The sequence below is a fragment of the Schistocerca serialis genome, chromosome 1 (genome assembly GCF_023864345.2).
Source record: "Schistocerca serialis cubense isolate TAMUIC-IGC-003099 chromosome 1, iqSchSeri2.2, whole genome shotgun sequence".
In the NCBI taxonomy this organism is placed as follows: Eukaryota; Metazoa; Arthropoda; class Insecta; order Orthoptera; family Acrididae; genus Schistocerca; species Schistocerca serialis.
In genome coordinates this window covers 1,133,944,734-1,133,967,095 of record NC_064638.1, presented here as the reverse complement: position 1 = coordinate 1,133,967,095, position 22,362 = coordinate 1,133,944,734, and the positions used below count along the sequence as shown (strand labels likewise).

General features: G+C 39.3%; 1 protein-coding gene across 1 annotated transcript in view; it reads left to right on the top strand.

Moving 5' to 3' along the window:
- Positions 1 to 22,362, top strand: part of LOC126455880 (ADP-ribosylation factor-like protein 13B) — a gene marked incomplete at its 5' end in the record, with an annotated part of 214,049 nt that overhangs the window by 149,272 nt on the left and 42,415 nt on the right. Inside the window, 2 exons of the mRNA XM_050091643.1 lie at positions 1,467 to 1,716; positions 12,402 to 12,636. Of these exons, the coding sequence (XP_049947600.1) occupies positions 1,467 to 1,716; positions 12,402 to 12,636 (485 nt within the window). The remainder of the gene's footprint in view (positions 1 to 1,466; positions 1,717 to 12,401; positions 12,637 to 22,362) is intronic.

Below are 22,362 nucleotides of genomic sequence, written 5' to 3'. Positions count from 1 at the left end.
TGTATGTAAAGCATTGTGTCTACCACATCTAATTTATTTCCTGATTTGCTTTGTCTTTCCTGTCAATAGCCATGGGAAGGCATGGGAACCTTCTGTTCTTAATTCTTAAACAATTCTGTTTCCTTCAACCTTTTTCTCTACTTTTCTTGCTTCATTGCATTCCTCGTACCTTTATTTTGCAATGATTTCATTTTGGTGTTCTTTTATGTATTTGTTATCCAAGAAGGATATAAAATATATAGTTGCTGCAAAATGTCTAGCAGCAGTTCTCCGAAAGCCACCGCTAATGGTCAGCAAGTATCACTCATATTTTCTTTTATTTTAGTAGCACTCAGTCTATACATTGTATTGCAACAGTTCTCACCTTTAACAACTAAGCTCACAAACAGAAGCCTGAGGCATACAATATGGTGAAGAAGCTAAGTATGGAATGAAAATTTTGTGGTCATGAAACAGTAGAGAACACTTCTATATGGAGGACATAAACAGGACACATTTGCTTTCAAAGGGTGCAACTTCAGCTGTCGTACTAGTGTGTGTGAGACAGGATGTCACATGTGATCCATGTGCAACTTTTGCAGTTAAATGTGCAAAACATATTTTATTTTGAGTCCTTTGCTGATATTCTCTTATATGTGGTGCACATTTTTTATAGCTATTAGAAGTAACACACATGTTAAAGTCACTAGTTTTGTCTGATTTCATCATTATTGGCACTTCTCCCCAAAAGCAGATTATTTGTCAAATACTCTTTATGTATTTGAGGATTCTCCTCCAACTATTCACAAGAATGACTGCACACGGACTAGGCATTCTGTTGTAGGGGAACATGGTGATATATTGTAAATGATTTTTTGTTGTGTATTTAATCCTCAGGTCATACAACAGGTATGTGTACGAGTTTCATCTTCTTTGCTAGTCACCGTCAGATAACTTGAATGTTACATAGTAATGGATCAAAGTACAACTGAACAGGTCAGGAGAAATGTTCACACTGTCCATTACATCATGACTGACTCTGTATTCTGTTCAGTTGCACTTTGATGACTTGCTAAGTAGTTGAAATGGCTAATGATACCATTTGTGTAACGTGAGACTGAATTTAAAGTAAAAAGAATTATTAATCACCCCACTTCTCTGTTGTTAAAATATGTTCCTTATGCCTCAATTTTTTTATTAGTTCTCAGGAATACCAAGTCTAGCGACAACATAAAATTACTTAAAAATTACTTGAAAGTAGCACTAAGGAGCATGTGAATTAATCAGACATGTTTATTTTCTTTCATTTATATATAAATTTAAGTATTCATAATTTGATAATCACTGTATGTCTTCTTTTACCAGTAGAGCATGCTGTGAACTGATTTCATTCCATTTCAAGTTTTTAGCAGAACAGCACTCTTCTTGAATTCATTATTGCCAGCCAATAAACAGGCCATAAATACATGGAACTTTTGTGATTGCAGATGGCTTATTAACTGTATAATAAGTAACTATCAAAACCTAAATGCTCGTGTTGAGAGAGATGTCACAGAACAAAAAATGCTAGATGATGAAGCAAAGAAAGAAAGGCTGGAAAGAGTACAGAAACTAAGACAAGAAAGAGGAGAAATAGCAAATGAGAATGGAGGACTTGATGTAAATCATCAGGAGCATCAGTCCAGTGATGGTGATGTGGCCACAGAAAATCCATTCCGTCCAATCTCTCAAGTTGTGGTGAGTTGGCCTTCGTGTTCCATTAAGCCTCTTCAGATCATGTTATGTATTATTAACTCAATTGCTTTGCTCACTGCATGAACAGTTTCCTGATCATTATTTCATTACTAACTTTCCATTGTGTTTCTAGATCCTAATTTTATTATGAAGTTTCTATTGTTTTTCTAAATCCTTATTTTATAACTAATTTTCTATTGTGGACAACGTCCTCATTATTTCAGATGTTTTCTTGTGGCAAATACTTGTGTCTACTCTGTAATAGATGATGAGATAAAGAATATATGGTGCACATTTCTTTGTATAGCTAATAATTTTACTCTTTTGTAAATCTGATGTTTCCTTTGACAAAAATGTGTGATTTTTTTAAATACTGGATACACATTACATTTCTTTCACCAGTTTTTCTACTCGTTTTAAGTTTTGACTGTTTCCCATGTTTTCATTGCTAACATATTGTCTCCTTATTGTATACAATATACATTTTTCGAATAGGAATATTTCTATATAAAATTTTGTACTGTTTCAGTGTGGCTAACAACAAAGTACACTATACCACTGCTTTAATATTAATTGCAAAAGTATGTGCATTTCAATTTTTAGAACTGTTCTGGGAAAAGCCTATTCAGAACTGCTGGACTTTGTGGTAATTTCAGATTATCTTCATCACAAGTCCTGATATTTGTACTACCATATTTCTTTTGTTGAATTACTTAAAAGATATGGAGTATTTCTATGAAGAACCAATTAGCAGTTATATGTTTTACTTGCAAGACTTGTGATATAGCAGCTTTTGTGTATTGCTAGTAGTATAAAGATTAATTAATTAATTGCCATTCTGTCATAAGAATATAAAGATTCTTACAACAATTATCAGCAGTTACATTGATTGATAGAATGCTCACCATTTTACTTCTTGTCCTTCTTTCAGTTGTGTTCCAAATATGACACATTTTAAAACTTATGTATGGGCCATCTGGGGGAATCCTTTGTATCCATTCAACATCTAAAACTTCTTGTCTAGTTCACATTCATTGATGACATTTTCATGGTCTGGACTCACAGCAAGGACAACATTTGCTCTTTCCTCCATAGGCTCAATGCCTACTCCCAAATCCACTCCACCTGATTGTTCTAAATTCATCAAGCCATATTCATAGCTGTTGCTTTCCACCTCTCAGATGGCTCCATAAATATTTCTGATCATATCAAGTGTGCCAACCACTTATAGTGCCTCCACTTTGACAGCTGTCATCTATTCCATGTCAAAAAATCTCTTCCTTACAGCTTTGCCATCTGTGGACACCACATCTGCATTGGAAATCAGGAGCTCTCCAGTATCACCATGTCTTCAACAGGACTACACCTACCTCATGTCATGGATATCCTATCCAAAATCCTACCCACATCCCCTGAAGTAGTGTTCCGTCACCAACCAAACCTTCAGAATGTCCTTGTCCAGCCCTATTCCAATCCTACTCCCAATCCTGCACCCCATGGGTCATTCCCTTGTGATCAGCCCAGTTGCAAGACCTATCCCATATACAACCCACCACCTCCCACTGCAGTCCATCCACAGGTATTTCTTACCCAGTAAAAGGCAGGGCCACATGTGAAACCAGCCATGATCAGTTATGCTGCAGTTACTGTACAGCATTCTATGGTCATCACCAAATTGTGGCAAACTGCTGACTTGACCATTCTGTTGCCAAATATGAGTACTAAAAGAAATCTACTAAGTTACAGTTACACAATAAATCACACACATCTAAAGGCTGTAAAAACAAAATATTGGGTTGGTGTATAAGTTTTTAGTGTTTTTCCATTAGTTTAATAAATACAACACATACCTATAACAGAGATTTTAGTCATCAATAATATATTCTCCTTCAGTATTTGCAACAGTCGCCCAATGCTGGAGTAACTTTTCAAAAAAATGGTTCAAATGGCTCTGAGCACTATGGGACTTAACTACTGGGGTCATCAGTCCCCTAGAACTTAGAACTACTTAAACCTAACTAACGTAAAGACATCACATACATCTATGCCTGAGGCAGGATTCGTACCCGCAACCATAGCGGTCGTGCAGTTCCAGACTGTAGCGCCTAGAACCGCTCGGCCACCCCGGCCGGCAGTAACTTTTCAATCCATGACTGTAGAAATGACATGGTTGGGCAAAAAATTTGTTGAGCAATGTTCAGAATGCATTTTCATCTGGAAAGAAAGTTCTCTGAAGGTTTTTTGATTGAGAGCAGAAAAGGTGAAAATCTGAAGGCACGCGATAAGGTGAATAAAGTGGACGCAGAATGACTGCCCGACTTGAGTCCTGTACAGTGAGCTTTGTCAGTCTAGCAGAATGTGGGCAGACATTGTCGTGGAGTAGCATCGCTTCACGCACTCTTCCTGGCCATTGTTCTTGGATGACATCTGCAAGACATCTCAATCATTAACAATATATGTCAGCAGTGATGGTTACAGCTTGGGGAAGCAATTAGTAGTACACCACACCATTGCTTTCCCACCAGACAAATAATATTGTTTTGTGGATATGTGCATGTCTTTGTATGAGGAGTTGCTGCTTTGTTTGGGTTCAACCAGTCCTTTCTTTTCCTTATGTTAGCATAAAGACACCATTTCTTATCACCAGTTATGACACAGGGTAGGAATTGTTGGTGTTCACAAGCCAATTGATGACGACCAAGCAGAGATGTACTTATGGCCACCCGCTGATTTTTGTGATTGTGGCTTAGAGCATGGGTAATCCATTCACTTGATATTTGGACCTTCCCCATTGCATGCAAATGTCACACAATGGTGTAATGATCACAGTTCATCACATTTGCCAGTTTTCAAGTAGGATATCAAAAAAGTTGAAGGAAGGGCAGCTCATTTTGTATTATTGTGGACAGGGGGTAGAGTTCCATGGGCATAATATGTGAACTGGGGGGGGGGGGGGGGGGGGGGCAACCAATAAAACAGACATTTTTCATTGCAGCAGGGTCTTCTTGTGGAATTTTAGTCACCAGGTTTCTTCTCCAATGCAAAAATATTGTAGACATGCCCTCTTACATAGAGAGAAATTATCCTCATAATAAAACAAGAGAAATCAGAGCTCACACAGAAAGATTGAAGTGTTTGTTTGTCCTGCACACTATTTGAGAGTGGAATGGTAGAGAAATAGCTTGTAGGTGATTTGATGAACCCTCTGCCAGGCACTTAATTGTGAATTGCAGAGTTATCACATAGATGTTGATATAGATGCCACACACCACAACACAAATTATTTTAACAGCTGCTTCACAATGTGGGCTGTTTGGATACTACTTTCCAGCACAAGTTTCTCTAACTAAAAAGACGGGCATTGTCACTCCAACATATCTACATCTACATCTGCACAGTGCAAACCATTGTGGGGTACATGGCAGAGGGTTCGTCCCATTGTACCAGTTCTTTGGGTTTCTTTCTGTTTTGTTCATGTATGGAGCATGGGAAGAATGATTGTTTGAATGCCTCTGCGTGTGCAGTAATTATTCCAGTTTTATTCTAATGACCCCTATGTGAGTGAGACATAGGGGGGTTGCAGCGTACTCCTAGAGTCATCATTTAAAGCAGGTTCATCAAACTTTGTTAACAGACTTTCTCTGGATAGTATATGTAGATCTTGAAGTTCCTTCAGTATCTCTGTGACACTCTTTCATGGATCAAACAAACCTCTGACCATTCGTGCTGCCCTTCTGTGCATACATTCAATATCTCCTGTTAGTCCTATCTAGTATTGGTCCCACACACTTGAGCAGTGTTCTAGAATTGTTCACACAAGTGATATGTAAACAATTTTCTTTGTAGATTGATTGCACTTCCCTGTATTTTACCAATAAACCAAAGTTTACCACCTGTTTTACCAAAGAATGAACCTACATGATCGTTCCATTTCATTTCCCTACAAAGTGTTACACCCAGTTATTTGTGTGAGTAGGCCGATTCCAACAGTGACTCATTGATGTTATAGTCACAGGATATATGTTTTTTTTTCATTTTGTGGAGTGCAAAATTTTACATCTCTGAACATTTAAAGCAAGTTGCCAATCACTGCACCACTTTGGAATCTCATCAAGATCTGGCTGAATATTTATGCAGCTTTTTTCAGATAGTTTTTCATTATAGATAGCTGTATCATCTGCTAAAAGCCTGATTTTACTATTAATATTGTCTGCAAGGTCATTAATAAACAACATAAACAACAAGTTTCCCAACACACTTCACTGGCACACCTGAAGTTACTTGTACATATCATGATGACTCGCCATACAATATAACATGCTGCCCCCTCTCTACCAAAAAGTCCTCAATCCAGTCACAAATTTCACTTGATACCCCATATGATTGTACTTTTGACAATAAGAGTAGGTGTGGTACTGAGTTAAATGAAGAAATGCAGTATCTTCCTTTCAGTGTGTCGTGTGAGAAAAGTGCAAGTTGGGTTTCACATGATCGATGTTTTCGAAATCCGTGCTGGTTGGCATCTTGCGCTTTCATAATCTCCCTGGCTTAAACCTCCACTAACTTTTTCCCATTGCCTTACTTTGCCTTTTCCCTTCTCTCTTTTGTCCATACCACTCCATCCAGATCACGCACTTTCTTCTCCCACTACTCTTCCCCTCCCCACTCACCCAAGTGTGCATTCTCATTCTCCCTCTTCCTCTCCCTCTGTCCATCTTCCTCTGTTTTCTCACTCTCCTCTCCCCTCTTTTCATCCCTTCTCTCTTTCCCTCATCATCTTCACCTTTCTCTCCTCCTCCTCCTCCCCCCCTCTCAGTTCCCTTCCTCTCCCACTTCCTACATCTCTTTTCTCATCTTGTCGAGTGACTGTGAAGTTATCTGTCCAAAGATCTGCCTCTTTCCTGCTACACTCTCCTTGTGACCTTATTTCCTACCCCATCCATGCATCCTTCCTCCCCCCCCCCCACCCTCCCTTCCACTTCCATAAGCTCAGGCAACTGTTTTCACTAATGAAGTAACAATAATTAGTCTTGCCATGGCCACTGAAGTGTGTGTTTGAGGGTCTGTGTGGTTTTGTATTTGAGTATGAGTGTATTGCTGGAAAAAGAGATAGTGCTTGAAAACTAGTGTGAATGCCGTTTTCTGTTATGTGTTACTGTACCCCATGCCTCGATTTGCTGTAGATGAGTGGTTGTCTTTCCTTTATTTTACTTATTTTGAAACTCCTTCAATTCAACTATTTTTATTCTTCATTTAAAAAAAGTACAGAACTTTCAATTAAATTACAGTTGGCATTGCTTAATATCAAGAACCAGATAACAATAGATTGGTACAGTTCAACAAAACTGATTTGCATAGTCACTGTCACTTGTACTCTGTGTAACAAGTAACACAGCTCATATCCATAATGAAAAACCAGTTGGAATTTACATCACACAGGCAACTTAAATTTAGTAATGTAATTTCTGGCAGAATGTAAATAATTTAGGACTAAAGGATTCCACACACTGAATAGCTACTTGGCGAGTACTCTCCTTTACTACTAATCATTTATAGACAGCATAAATTGCTGTTTTTTTTTTTAATTGAAAAAAGTGGAAAAAGGAAATAATGTAAAATTTGCTATGAACACACTGTGGGAAGCATCACAGTTTTTCAAGGTGACCAACTATGAAGTGGTGAAGTGAAAGTCTGAGGTTCGGCACTGACTAGCTTAAGATCATACAGAAATCTACTAACTACGAGGTGCATTCAAATTCTAAGGCCTCCGATTTTATTTCTAATTAACTACTCACCCGAAATCGATGAAACTGGCGTTACTTCTCGACGTAATCGCCCTGCAGACATACACATTTTTCACAATGCTGACGCCATGATTCCATAGCAGCGGGGAAGGCTTCTTTAGGAGTCTGTTTTGACCACTGGAAAATCGCTGAGGCAATAGCAGCACGGCTGGTGAATGTGCGGCCACAGAGAGTGTCTTTCATTGTTGGAAAAAGCCAAAAGTCACTAGGAGCCAGGTCAGGTGAGTAGGGAGCATGAGGAATCACTTCAAAGTTGTTATCACGAAGAAACTGTTGTGTAATGTTAGCTCGATGTGCGGGTGCGTTGTCTTGGTGAAACAGCACACGCGCAGCCCTTCCCGGACGTTTTTGTTGCAGTGCATGAAGGAATTTGTTCTTCAAAACATTTTCGTAGGATGCACCTGTTACCGTAGTGCCCTTTGGAATGCAATGGGTAGGGATTGCGCCCTCGCTGTCCCAGAACATGGACACCATCATTTTTTCAGCACTGGCGGTTACCCGAAATTTTTGTGGTGGCGGTGAATCTGTATGCTTCCATTGAGCTGACTGGCGCTTTGTTTCTGGATTGAAAAATGGCATCTACATCTCATCCATTGTCACAACTGACGAAAAGAAAGTCCCATTCATGCTATCGTTGCGCATCAACATTGCTTGGCAACATGCCACATGGGCAGCCATGTGGTCGTCCGTCAGCATTCGTGGCACCCACCTGGATGACACTTTTCGCATTGTCAGGTCGTCATGCAGGATTGTGTGCACAGAACCCACAGAAATGCCAACTCTGGAGGCGATCTGTTCAACAGTCATTCGGCGATCCCCCAAAACAATTCTCTCCACTTTCTCGATCGTGTGGTCAGACCGGCTTGTGCGAGCCCGAGGTTGTTTCGGTTTGTTGTCACACGATGTTCTGCCTTCATTAAACTGTCGCACCCACGAACGCACTTTCAACACATCCTTAACTCCATCACCACATGTCTCCTTCAACTGTTGATGAATTTCAATTGGTTTCACACCACGCAAATTCAGAAAACGAATGATTGCACGCTGTTCAAGTAAGGAAAACGTCTCCATTTTAAGTATTTAAAACAGTTCTCATTCTCGCCGCTGGCGGTAAAATTCCATCTGCCGTACGGTGCTGCCATCTCTGGTACGTATTGACAATGAACGCGGCCTCATTTTAAAACAATGCGCATGTTTCTATCTCTTTCCAGTCCGGAGAAAAAAAATCGGAGGCCTTAGAACTTGAATGCACCTCGTATAAATAAATGTGGCATTTCCATGCCTATAATTACTCTGACTAAACTAGAGGTTGGAGTCCTTCACTCACTTCAATGTCGTCTCTACTTGTGATGTTCTTGCAAATTTTTAAATGTGTACCGTAGATCTGTGCTCAGAAATCTCTCTACTCCTGTTTCCTTTCTCCCTGTCTCTCATTATTCATAATGGTTTCAGCTTTTTATGTTTTTATTTCACTCCTTGCATACATCTGTCTTGGGACTTTAATAATACTGCAGATTATTTTTGTGTTTTCTTTTGTATGTAATTCAGCTTGCAAGATTTTTTTTTTATTTTAGTATTAGGTATTTGACCTTTTTCTGTAGTTATATGTTTCCCTTGCTCCCATTAAGTTCATGGTCATTCTGTACTTCAAGTTAGTGATCAAGAATTGATGCTTTGCATTTAGTGTGCCCAATTGTTTCACTGCCAAATGAAGTGAAGCTTGTGAAGAGCGTGCCCGGTTTGTGCTACATGAAGTCCCTAATCCAAATCGGCATCTCACAATGCATAGAAAGAATAGTCAAAATATAATCTCACCTAAATCAAGTACCAATGGCAAAACCAATTTCCCCATTTTTATTGTTTATTTAACATAATATGGTCAGAGATGGATTGTGAAATTAGCGGTCATGCTATACAAAAAGATTTGTAAAATGAGTTCTACATCTAAACTACACCTGTGTGGCTACTCAGAAATCACACTTAAATGCCTGGCAGAGGTTTCGTCAAACCACCTTCACAATAATTCTCTGTTATTCTGCTCTTGAACAGTGCATGGAAAAAACAAACTACTGTATCTTTCAGTGATAGCTCTGATTTCCCTTCTTTTATTATGATGATCATTTCTCCCTTAGTAGGTCGGTATCAACAAAATATTTTCACATTCGGAGGAGAAGGCTGGTGATTGAAATTTTGTGAGAAGATCCTACCGCAATAAGAAATGCCTTTTTTTTTATTAAGCCCACTCCAAGTTCTGTATCATGTCTGTGACCCCTTCCCCCCCTCCCCCCTGCCCCCTCTTTCTCAATAATACAAAATGAACTGCCCTTTTTGAACATTCTTGATGTACTCTGTTAATCCTATCTGGTAAGGATCCCACACTGTGCAGCAGTACTCTATAAGAGGATGGACAAGTGTAGTTAGGCAGTCTCCTTAGTAAATCTGTTGCATCTTTTAAGCGCTCTGCCAGTAAAACACAGTCTTTGGTTCACTTTCTCCACAACATTTTCTATGTGTTCTTTCAATTTAAGTTGTTTGTAATTGTAATTCCAAGTTATTTAGCTGAATTTACAGTCTTTGAATTTGATTGATTTATCATGTAACCAAAGTTTAACATATTCCTTTTAGCACTCGTGTGGAGGATGACCTCACACTTTTCATTATTTAGGGTCAATTGCCAATTTTTGCACCCTACAGGTATCTTATCTAAATTGTTTTGCAGTTTATTTTGGTCTTATGAGACTTTATTATATGATAAATGACAGGATCATCTGCAAACAACCAAAGACAGCTGCTCAGATTGTCTCCTAAATTGTTTATATAGATAAGGAACAACAGAGTGCCTATAACACTATCTTGGAGAATGACAGAAATCACTTCTGTTTTACTCACTGGCTCTATGTCAGGTATTATGAACTGTGAGCTCTCTGACAGGAAATCACAAATTTAATCACATAACTGAGACGATATTCCACAAGCACACAATTTAATTACAAGCTGCTTGTGAGATATGGTGTCAAAAGCTTCATCAAAATGTAGAAATACAGAATCAATTTGGAATCCCTTGTCAATAGCACTCAACACTTTGTGTGAGTAAAAGATCTAGTTGTGTCTCACAAGAATGATGTTTTCTAAATCAGTGTTGACTGTGTGTTTGTAGACCATTCTCTTTAAGGTAATTCATAATTTTGAACACAATATATGTTCCAGAATCCTGCTGCATATCAATGTTAATGATATGGGCCTGTAATGTAGTGGATTACTTCGAATGCTTTTCTTGAATATTGGTGCAATGTGTTCATCTTTCCAGTCATTGGGTATTGATCTTTCGTCAAGCGAATGGCTGTATATGATTGTTAACTATGAAGCTATTGCATCAGCATACTCTGAAAGGAACATAATTGGTGTACATTCTGGACTGGAAGACTTGCTTTTTTACGTAATTTAAACTGCTTCTCTATTCTGAGGATATCTTCTTCTAAGTTATTCATATAGGCAGTTGCTCTTCATTTAAATTCAGGAATATCTGCTCCATCTTCTTTAGTGAAGGAATTTTGGAAGGCTGTGTTTAATAACTCTGTTTAGCAGCACTATCATAATGAATTTCCATTGCTGTTGTGCAGAGAAGACAAAGATTGTGTCTTGCCGCTAGCATACTTTACATACGACCAGAACCTCCTAGCAGTGGTAGCATTATCAAAGGTGAAAAACAATAAGCAGCAGGATTTAACTGCTCTAAGTGATTGTTCTCAGTTTTAATATCTAAACTCATAGATTTTACTGTACTACCCTCAAAAACAAAACTATAATGTAATTAAAATTATCTATTAGCTGACATGTCACACCTCGGAACTTAATGTCTCCAGTCAGGACTCTCAGCATCATACACAAACTGTCTGCCATTGCCAGTATGCCATAGTCTATTAATCTTCACTGAGGTGCACCTGGCAGCCAGTGTAACATTGCCGTAGTCATAATAAACATAACAAAACTAGTACTTTCAGTGAGAGAGTAAAAAGAGAAATTATTTTCCTGCTACCAGAGTTTTGCAATTTTTAAATGTGAATCTCTCAGTTTGATGCTTTCTTCATCTCTTCCTATCCCTGTGCTAATCTCTGTCTATAAACTGGTTTGAATGTTCACATCATCTGCTACTTCTAGAATTAACAACTCCCAGAGGCTGTCCCACTAACATGTCTCTCTAACCTGTGTTTTACATAGATTCTTGCCCACTCATCCATTTTGGTGCATCTTAATTTCTTACCTTACCAGTATACTTACTTTTTAATGTTTAACATTCTTCAGTAGCACCATATTTCAGACACTTCCATTCTCTTTGTCTCTAAATTTTCCAGTGCACATGTCTTACTCCCATACGATGATATGTTCCAGACATGCACTTTACGGGACTTCTTCATTAATTCCATATCAGTTTTTACTAACAGAGGATCTCATTTATCAAATAAAGTTTTCTTTGCTTGCCCATGTGTATTTCTCATACCTTTTTTTTGCTTCAGCCATCCTATGTTATCTTACTTTGTAGATAGCAGAATTCTTTATTCTTGTACTACTATGTTGTTCTAAATTTTTATATTAAACTAGTCACTGTTCTTTCTTCATCACATTCATCTAAGCTTTGATTCCATTAAACCCTGTTCTGAGCTAAATACATAGCCAATTTTGCTCAACAGATTGTCTATGTCTATGTCTATCTTACTTTTGACCCGAAAAGCAGAATGGCTGTCCTGTCTGTGAAGATTAGAAATTGAATCTGTTTACTATCACATTTGATGACAGTTCTAAGGGTAAAAGCCTAAAACAGTTTCTCTTTGCTAATAGGTCTATGTAGTTGTTAGAATAAAGTAAATTATTGATTTTATTTTCCAGGCCATCGATGCAGAGGATGCAGCAAAGAAAGATACTCTAGAGTTGGTTCATGACACAGGATATCCTAATGTGCTGCCTGAGACTGGCAACTCAAAAAGATTTGTAAAACGAGTTAGCAATGGTAGCATTAGTTTTGCAGAAGATAACTCACTGTTTAGCAAAATACGCACTTCTTTAGATACCACAGTCCACAAGGCAGTTAAAGCAACAGCCTCGGCTTCAGAAACTGTTGGAGGTAAGTTACCAATAAATATTCAAACAATTTACAGGAATGCAACGGAATAGTTTCTTTGACAACTGTCAGTATTTTGATGGGCACACAGCCCATCATTTTCGTGGAACAAATACAATGACAGAACGCTCTGCAGGAAAATTTAAAATCTCATTTTGCCCCCCTCCCACACACCATAAGCAAGTAGTACCACCACACAACCAAAGATGATCAGTATCAGAAGTTATCAATAGTGACTATTAGTTATCAACAGGTGAGCAGGTAGCATTAACCCTGTATCACTGTTGTTTGACCAGTGAGAAAGCAGGATTCCAAGCAGAAATTAAGGGAGAAGCTCCATCTCTATTTATAAGGCAGTTTGCTAATTTAATCACATGGCCAGTATCAAGGCAGTGTTTTCTAACAGCAGATCTCCTCAGACATTGTAAGTGTGTGTGACACTTATGCTCAGTACACTGGTTGTCCACAGGCCTGATAGTCTGACCAATGTATGACAGGCCCAACTGCAAGACATACATTAGAGACCTGGCATATGTAAACTGAGGACATCCTTTGCAGTTCATAAAAGGGTTCTAATCTTAGATGGTGCTCAAAAAATACAGTTCACACCATGATTTTGCAGATTATGACCAATATTGTTGGAAATGCTAACTGTATAAGGCAAAAAGGCTGTAGACTTAGGTGCCTTGCTTTAATCTGTCTTTCATTATAACCATTCTGGTAAAGGTGATTTTGAAGTGAGTCAACTCAGCTCACAAACTTTCATGATCTGAGGTGACGTGATACGTACGAACCAAGTATGAAATATTCCTTCACACTGTGCCGGAGGGCGACAACTACTAGTCTGAAGTTACAAATAGATGTGCATTGGCTTCCTGTAAATGGCATGTCCTACTGTACCATCTTCCTTCTTCTTGACGAACACATCAAGGAAGGGAAGGCAGCCATCATTTTCTGTGAGCTGTATGAAGCAGATATTCGGGTGAATTTAATTCAGATATTCCAAAAAGCTATTTAAATTCTCACTTCTACAAGACCAAACAACAAAAGAATGATCAGCACATCTGAAAAAAGCACACAGGTGTCAGTGGCAAGAACAAGGCAGCAAGCATAAAAGTAAATTGTGTATTGCCATGGAAAAAGGTAAAAAGAAAACATGTGTAAATTGTAAGGACAAAATTTCAAAGCTAAATGAACATATTTCCAGTTTTCAACATATAATTGGCACTCTAAAACTGGACATAAAGAAACTTTAATCTGGAAAATGTGAGTCACTGATGAACCAAGAAGATTCAGCCTCAGCAGGCAAGTGAAAAACAGAAGAAAACTGTATCCAGGGTGTACAATTTCAAAATATCATTGAAACTTCCGTGTCTAAAAACAGTACATCTTTAGCGCATAAAAACAGTCAATGTCGAGTGCATAAAAGGTTGATTGTGTTCACTACTGAAGATTCAATGACCATGACAACCAAAGCCAAAAAGTTGGGAAATGAATCATAAAAAGTAAACAGACAATTAGTAGTTGATATTCCAAGTGTGAAAATCGCAAAATATGAAAAAGTCTGTGTGTTAGCAGATAGTCATAGCCAGTGAATTTCTGTAGTGTTAACGGAAAAATACAACATCAAGGTATCTGAATATGTGAAGCCTGGTGCTCCATTATGTGAACTAACAAACCTAACAAAATTAAGTGAAGTAACTAGTTTGACTAAGGCTGATTTTGTTGTATTGATGGGAGGATCCAGCAATGTTTATAGACATGGGACTTACAAGGCTAACACAGAACTGAAAAAATGTCTAAATAATTTAACTCATATAAATGTACTCATTGTGAATGTCCCACAGCATCATGATTTACCGAGTTGGTCATCGGTGAACCATAAAATTTGTTTTGTAAGCAAGTGTTTCATGGAAATATGCTCATTTCTGGAATGTCGATGTTATAGACATAAATATTTTGTAACACAGGTTCATGGTGTGGGTTCCTGTTGTCATGTCCTAGTTCATGAACCATGGGCAATGTATGAGCGGCCAAATAAGTGGTCCTGACAGTCAGGATACCAGTTACTTTGGAATAAGGCTGGGTATCTCGGACATATTATAAGTCGTGGTCACCTTTGTGCTCAGACGGCAAAGACTACCAAATCTACCGGTTAGTCCCTCAACCGTTAGAGGTAAAACTCAATGAGACCCGGGGCAAGTAAGGCTGGCAACCTGCTTCCCTGGTACTTTAAATATGATGCTGGCAACAATCAGAGCAAAATGACTCGGACCTTTGGAGGTGACGGAGTCCCACCTCTAATTGACAAACCAGGGACTCCTAAGATACAACTCGGCAAACGAATGGTAACGAGATGGGGAGCTATTAATATCAGTGGGGGCTACTCTGGGAAGAAGGTAGAGCTGGCAGAAGCTGCAAGTAAAATGGGGTTGGACGTTTTAGCTGTTAGTGACATTTGGGTAAGGGGTGGGAAAGAAGAGGAAGTGGGAGACTACAAGGTCTACCTGTCAGGAGTCAAAGCAGGAATAGCACAATGGGGTGTAGGGCTTTTCATCAGGAAAGAAATGGAACCCAGCGTAGTTGCAATAAGTTATGTAAACGAACGACTGATGTGGAGCAAGAAAATTAGGATTGTGTCAGCATATTCACATTGTGAAGGGACAGATCAAGATAAGATGGATAGTTTTTATGACGCACTCAGTGATGTAGTTGTTAAAGGACAAGGACAGTGTTCTGCTCATGGGTGATTTTAATGCCAGGATTGGAAATCGAACAGAAGGGTATGAAAAGGTTATGGGTAAATTTGGAGAGGATATGGAGGCCAACAGGAACGGGAAACAACTCTTGGATTTCTGTGCCAGTATGGGCTTAGTAATCACAAACTCCTTTTTTAAACATAAGAACATTCACCGGTATACACAAAAGTTTTCTGGGTTTGGTACCGCGTCATAATGTAAAAACTACTGCTGCTATAGAAAAGCCAACGTTTCGGCCACGATTGCAGCGGCCTTCTTCTGGGCCGCTGCAATCATGGCCAAAACGTTGGCTTTTCTATAGCAGCAGTAGTTTTTACATTATGACGCGGTACCAAACCCAGAAAACTTTTATGTCGACTGACTCTGGCCACGGAAGCCTAAGCAATTATATTCACCGGTATATGTGGGAAGGCAGGGGAACCAGATCTGTCATTGACTATATAATAACAGATCAGGAATTCAGGAAGGCCGTAAGGGACACACGTGTATTCAGGGGATTCTTTGATGACACTGATCACTATTTAATCTGCAGTGAAATTGGTATTGTGAGGCCGAAAGTGCAGGAGGTCAGGTCCATATGTAGGAGGATAAGAGTGGAGAAACTTCAGGATAAGGAAATCAGGCACAAGTACATAACAGGGATCTCAGAAAGGTACCAGTTAGTCGAATGTAGTCAATTACAGTCATTGTAAAAGGAATGGACAAGGTACAGGGACACAGTACTAGAAGTAGCTAAAGAATGTCTTGGAACAGTAGTGTGTAAAGGTAGGATGAAGCAAACAGCTTGGTGGAATGACACAGTCAAGGCAGCCTGTAAAAGGAAAAAGAAAGCTTATCAAAAATGGCTGCATACTAGAACTCAGGTAGGCAGAGAAAGCTATGTTGAAGAAGGAAACAAAGCCAAACAGATAGTTGCAGCATCCAAGAAGAAATCTTGGGAAGACTTTGGAAACAGGTTGGAGACTTTGGGTCAAGCTGCTGGAAAACCATTCGGGAGTTTAATTAGCAGTCTTCAGAAGGGAAGTAAGAAGGAAATGACAAGTATTTTGGACAGGTCAAGAAAACTGCTGGTGAATCCTGTGGATGCCTTGGGCAGATGGAGGGAATATTTTGAAGAGTTGCTCAATGTAGGTGAAAATACGATCAGTAATGTTTCAGATTTCGAGGTAGAATGGGATAGGAATGATGTTGGAAATAGGATCACGTTTGAGGAAGTGGAAAAATTGTCAATAGATTGCAGTGCAATAAAGCGACTGGGGAGGATGAAATTAAGTCAGAACTCGTCAAATACAGTGGAATGTTAGGTCTTAAATGGCTACACAGGATAATTGAAATGGTGTGGGAGTCGGGACAGGTTCCATCAGACTGGACGAGAGCAGTAATCACACCAATCTTTAAACATGGAAACAGAAAATATTGTAACAACTACAGATGTATCTCATTAATCAGTGTTGTGGGTAAAATCTTCTCAGGTATTGATGAAAGGAAAGTGCGACTATTAGTTGAGGACAAATTGGATGAAAATCAGTGTGGGTTTAGGCCTTTTAGAGGTTGTCAGGACCAGATCTTTAGCTTACAGCGAATAATGGAGAAGTGTTATGAGTGGAACAGGGAATTGTATCTATGATTTATAGATCTAGAAAAGGCATATGACCGGGTTCCTAAGAGGAAGTTATTGTCTTGTACAAGATTATGGAATAGGAGGCAAACTTTTGCGAGCAATTAAAGGTCTTTACTTAGATAGTCAGGCAGCAGTTATAGTTGACGGTAAAATTGAGTTCATGGTTCAGAGTAGTTTCAGGGGTAAGACAAGGCTGCAACCTGTCTCAACTGTTGTTCAGATTATTTATGGATAATATGTTGAAAACAATAGACTGGCTGGGTGAGATTAAGATATGTGAACACAAAATAAGCAGTCTCTCATATGCGGATGACTTAGTTGTGATGGCAGATTCGATTGAAAGTTTGCAAAGTAATATTTCAGAGCTAGATCAGAAATGTAAGGACTATGGTATGAAGATTAGCACCTCCAAAACGAAAGTAATGTCAGTGGGAAAGAGATATAAATGGATTGAGTGCCAAATAGGAGGAACAAAGTTAGAACAGGTGGACAGTTTCAAGTACTTAGGATGCATATTCTCACAGGATGGCAACAAAGTGAAAGAACTTGAAGCGAGGTGTAGCAAAGCTAATGCAGTGAGCGCTCAGCTACGATCTACTCTCTTCTGCAAGAAGGAAGTCAGTACCAAGACTAAGTTATCTGTGCACCATTCAATCTTTCGACCAACTTTGTTGTATGGGAGCGAAAGCTGGGTGGATTTAGGTTACCTTATCAATGAGGTTGAGGTTACGGATATGAAAGTAGCTAGGATGATTGCAGGTACTAGTAGATGGGAACAATGGCAGGAGGGTGTCCACAATGAGGAAATCAAAGAAAAACTGGGAATGAACTCTATAGATGTAGCAGTCAGGGCGAACAGGCTTAGATGGTGGGGTCATGTTACACGCATGGCAGAAGCAAGGTTACGCAAGAGACTCATGGGTTTTGCAGTAGAGGGTAGGAGGAGTCGGCGTAGACCAAGGAGAAGGCACCCAGATTTTGAAGTAATAGGCTTAACATCAGAAGAGGCACCAATGTTAGCACTGAATAGGGGATCATGGAGGAATTTTATAAGGGGAACTATGCTCCAGACTGAACACTGAAAGGCATAATCAGTCTTAAATGATGGTGATGATGATGACATAGGGCCGGCCATAGTGGCCGAGCAGTTCTAGGCGCTTCAGTCCAGAACCATGCAACTGCTACGGTCGCAGGTTCGAATCCTGCCTCGGGCATGGATGTGTGTGATGTCCTTAGGTTAGTTAGGTTTAGGTAGTTCTAAGTTCTAGGGGACTGATGACCTCAGATGTTAAGTCCCATAGTGCTCAGAGCCATTTGAACCATTTGATGACACAGGTTCTATACAGCTCTTGGTCTTCACTTAAATGCATCAGAAAAGGAGGTACTTGCTGATAAAATATTTACTTGTATTTCACAGGACAGTGAAGAAACTAGGACAAGTGCCAATTGAATCCTAATCACAGAGCATTTTTGGTGAGCAGCAGACAGTAAAGACATCAGTCAGTTCCAAATTATGAACTGTAACAGTCAAATATTAAAACAGAAAGTAACAATCAAATATTAAAATAGATGCAAATTACAAAATGGTTCAAGCCAATACGGAGGTGAATGAAACAAATTTTGCAAGCTCCAAAAATAACTTCACCACTTGATCATCACCATGAAGTGGAAGCCACATTCAACAAATACACAAAGAATTTTTTAGGCATAACATCACCCGCAGAAGAAGAAGAAGAAGAAGAAGAAGAAGAAGAAGAAAAAGAAAAAGAAGTACCAGCAGCAACAGAAGTAAACACAACAGCCAAACAGACTGCACTAGGAGCAGCAAGCAGATGGAAAGTAGTGCACACATCTAGTCGGAAAGTATTTTTAACTACAGATACAAAGAGCAAGAAGCACCCAAGATAAGTGACACCTCTACAAACGAGTCTAACCTGTCCATGTTTCATCAAAACATTAGGGAACTTAGCAGCAAAGTAGGTCAGCTATCAGTTAATATAAATGACAGAAATTGTATAAACAATGCTCATCATGTCACAAATGGCATTAACTTATTACATTTAGAATCTAACTACAACATTGCAAGCTACTACTCTAAGGACAACAAGGAAAGAGGTGGTGCAGCTATTTTTGTTAAAAATAATGTCATATTTAGAGCTGTACATGTAAGGAAATACTGTTTAGAGCAACTGTTTGAAGCATGTGCAATAGAAGTTACAGTAGATAGCTCCCAAGTAATAGTAGTGGCTATTTACAGGCTACCTGGAACTAACTGGTCTTATGTCAAAGCGGTAGGTGGATCAAAACAAAATGTCCAGACACTCTGTGACCAAAATGGTACTGAAACAGAGGATGACAGACTAAAGGCCGAAATACTAAATGTCTTTTTCCAAAGCTGTTTCATAGAGGAAGACTGCAGTGTAGTTCCTTCTCTAGATTGTCGCACAGATGACAAAATGGTAGATATCGAAATAGACAACAGAGGGATAGAGAAACAATTAAAATCGCTCAAAAGAGGAAAGGCCACTGGACCTGATGGGATACCAGTTCGATTTTACACAGAGTATGCGAAGGAATTTGCCCCCCTTCTTGCTGCGGTGTACCGTAGGTCTCTAGAAGAGCATAGTGTTCCAAAGGATTGGAAAATGGCTCAAGTCATCCCTGTTTTCAAGAAGGGACGTCGAACAGATGTGCAGACCTATAGACCTATATCTCTAATGTCGATCAGTTGTAGAATTTGGAACATGTATTATGTTCGAGTATAATGACTTTTCTGGAGACTAGAAATCTACTCTATAGGAATCAACATGGGTTTCGAAAAAGACGATCGTGTGAAACCCAGCTCGCGCTATTCGTCCATGAGACTTAGAGGGCCATAGACACAGGTTCCCAGGTAGATGCCGTGTTTCTTGACTTTCGCAAGACATTTGATACAGTTCCTCACAGTCGTTTAATGAACAAAGTAAGAGCATATGGACTATCAGACCAGCTGTGTGATTGGATTGAAGAGCTCCTAGATAACAGAACACAGCATGTCATTCTCAATGGAGAGAAGTCTTCCGAAGTAAGAGTGATTTCAGGTGTGCCGCAGGGGAGCGTCATAGGACCGTTGCTATTCACAATATACATAAATGACCTTGTGGATGACATCGGAAGTTCACTGAGGCTTTTTGCGGATGATGCTGTCGTATATCGAGAGGTTGCAACAATGGAAAATTGTACTGAAATGCAGGAGGATGTGCTACGAATTGACGCATGGTGCAGGGAATGGCAATTTAATCTCAATGTAATGTGCTGCGAATACATAGAAAGAAAGATCCTTTATCATTTAGCTACAATATAGCAGGTCAGCAACTGGAAGCAGTTGATTCCATAAATTATCTGGGAGTAGGCATTAGGAGTGATTTAAAATGGAATGATCATATAAAGTTGATCGTCGATCAGACTGAGATTCATTGGAAGAATCCTAAGGAAATTTAATCTGAAAACAAAGGAAGTAGGTTGCAGCACACTTGTTCGCCCACTGCTTGAATATTGCTCACAAGTGTGGGATCCGTACCAGATAGGGTTGATAGAAGATATAGAGAAGATCCAACAGAGAGCAGCGTGATTCATTACAGGATCATTTAGTAATCGTGAAAGCGTTACAGAGATTACAGATAAACTCCAATGGAAGACTCTGCAGGAGAGACACTCAGTAGCTTGGTACGGGCTTTTGTTGAAGTTTCATGATCAAAGGCAGAGCCACGTGTGAAAGCACCCACGTGATTTACCAACTGACCTGCCTACACTGTGAAGCTTTCTATGTGGGAATGACCAGCAACAAACTGTCCATTCGCATGAATGGACACAGGCAGACAGTGTTTGTTGGTAACGAGGATCACCCTGTGGCTAAACATGCCTTGGTGCGCGGCCAGCACATCTTGGCACAGTGTTACACCGTCCGGGTTATCTGGATACTTCCCACTAACACCAACCTGTCAGAACTCCGGAGATGGGAACTTGCCCTTCAGTATATCCTCTCTTCTCGTTACCCGCCAGGCCTCAATCTGCGCTAATTTCAATTTGCTGCCGCTCATACCTCACCTGTCTTTCAACAACATCTTTGCCTCTGTACTTCCGCCTCGACTGACGTCTCTGCCCAAACTCTTTGCCTTTACAAATGTCTGCTTGTGTCTGTGTATGTGCGGATGGATATGTGTGTGTGTGCGACTGTATACCCCTTCTTTCCCCCTAAGGTAAGTCTTTCCGCTCCCGGGATTGGAATGACTCCTTACCCTCTCCCTTCAAACCCACATCCTTTCGTCTTTCCCTCTCCTTCCCTCTTTCCTGATGAGGCAACAGTTTGTTGCGAAAGCTTGAATTTCGTGTGTATGTTTGTGTTTGTTTGTGTTTCTATTGACCTGCCAGCAGTTTCTTTTGGTAAGTCACATCATCTGAGTTTTTAGATATATTTATAGATTTAAGTACGTATCATAGCTTTACTGTCACCCCTGCCTTGAATGGACTATCTGACCATGATGGACTACTTCTCACTCTGCATGACAGTACACCCCTCAAGAAATTAATACCCTCCTGGAAATCTGCTAGATCAATGACTAGTGATGCACTGGAAGTTTTAAAAACAAACTGCAACAGATGGACTGGAGCCCAATATACAGGGTAGATAAGGTTAGTGCAAAATTTAATATATTCATAAATGAGTTCTCAGCCATCTTTGAAGAGGTATTCCAAAAAAAAGTTTGTTAGAAGCAATACTGATACATCATCAAACCAAACACTGAATCACATAGGGAATTAAACAATCATGTAAAACAAAGAGGGAACTTTACATTGCAGTTAGAATGTTTAAGGACACAATGAAAACTGGCCATTATAAAATGTACTGAAAGACACTAAAGAAGGTAATACAAAAGTGAAAAGCATTGTATTATGAGCAAGAAATTGATAACTCTCATAACAAAATGAAGACTATTTGGAGTATTGTTAGAAGGGAGACAGGGAAAAACCATAAGAACTTTTGAAGAACTCAAAATTATACATGAAGGAAATCTAATACATGATCCTGAAAACATAGCCAATATTTTCAACAACCACTTCTTGTCAGTTTCTGAACAAACAGGCTGCAAGGGCTCTGTTAATGAAGTTCTGAGTCATATGCAAAAGATTATATCCAAAAATACAGGTAATATTCATATCAGACCTGTCACAGCATCTGAAATTAAAAGAACAATTATCTCTCTCAAGAATAAATATTCCACTGGGGTAGACAATATCTCTAACAATTTACTAAAACAGAGCTGTGCTTCTGTTAATGATGTACTTAGCCACATTTTCAATGCATCCTTA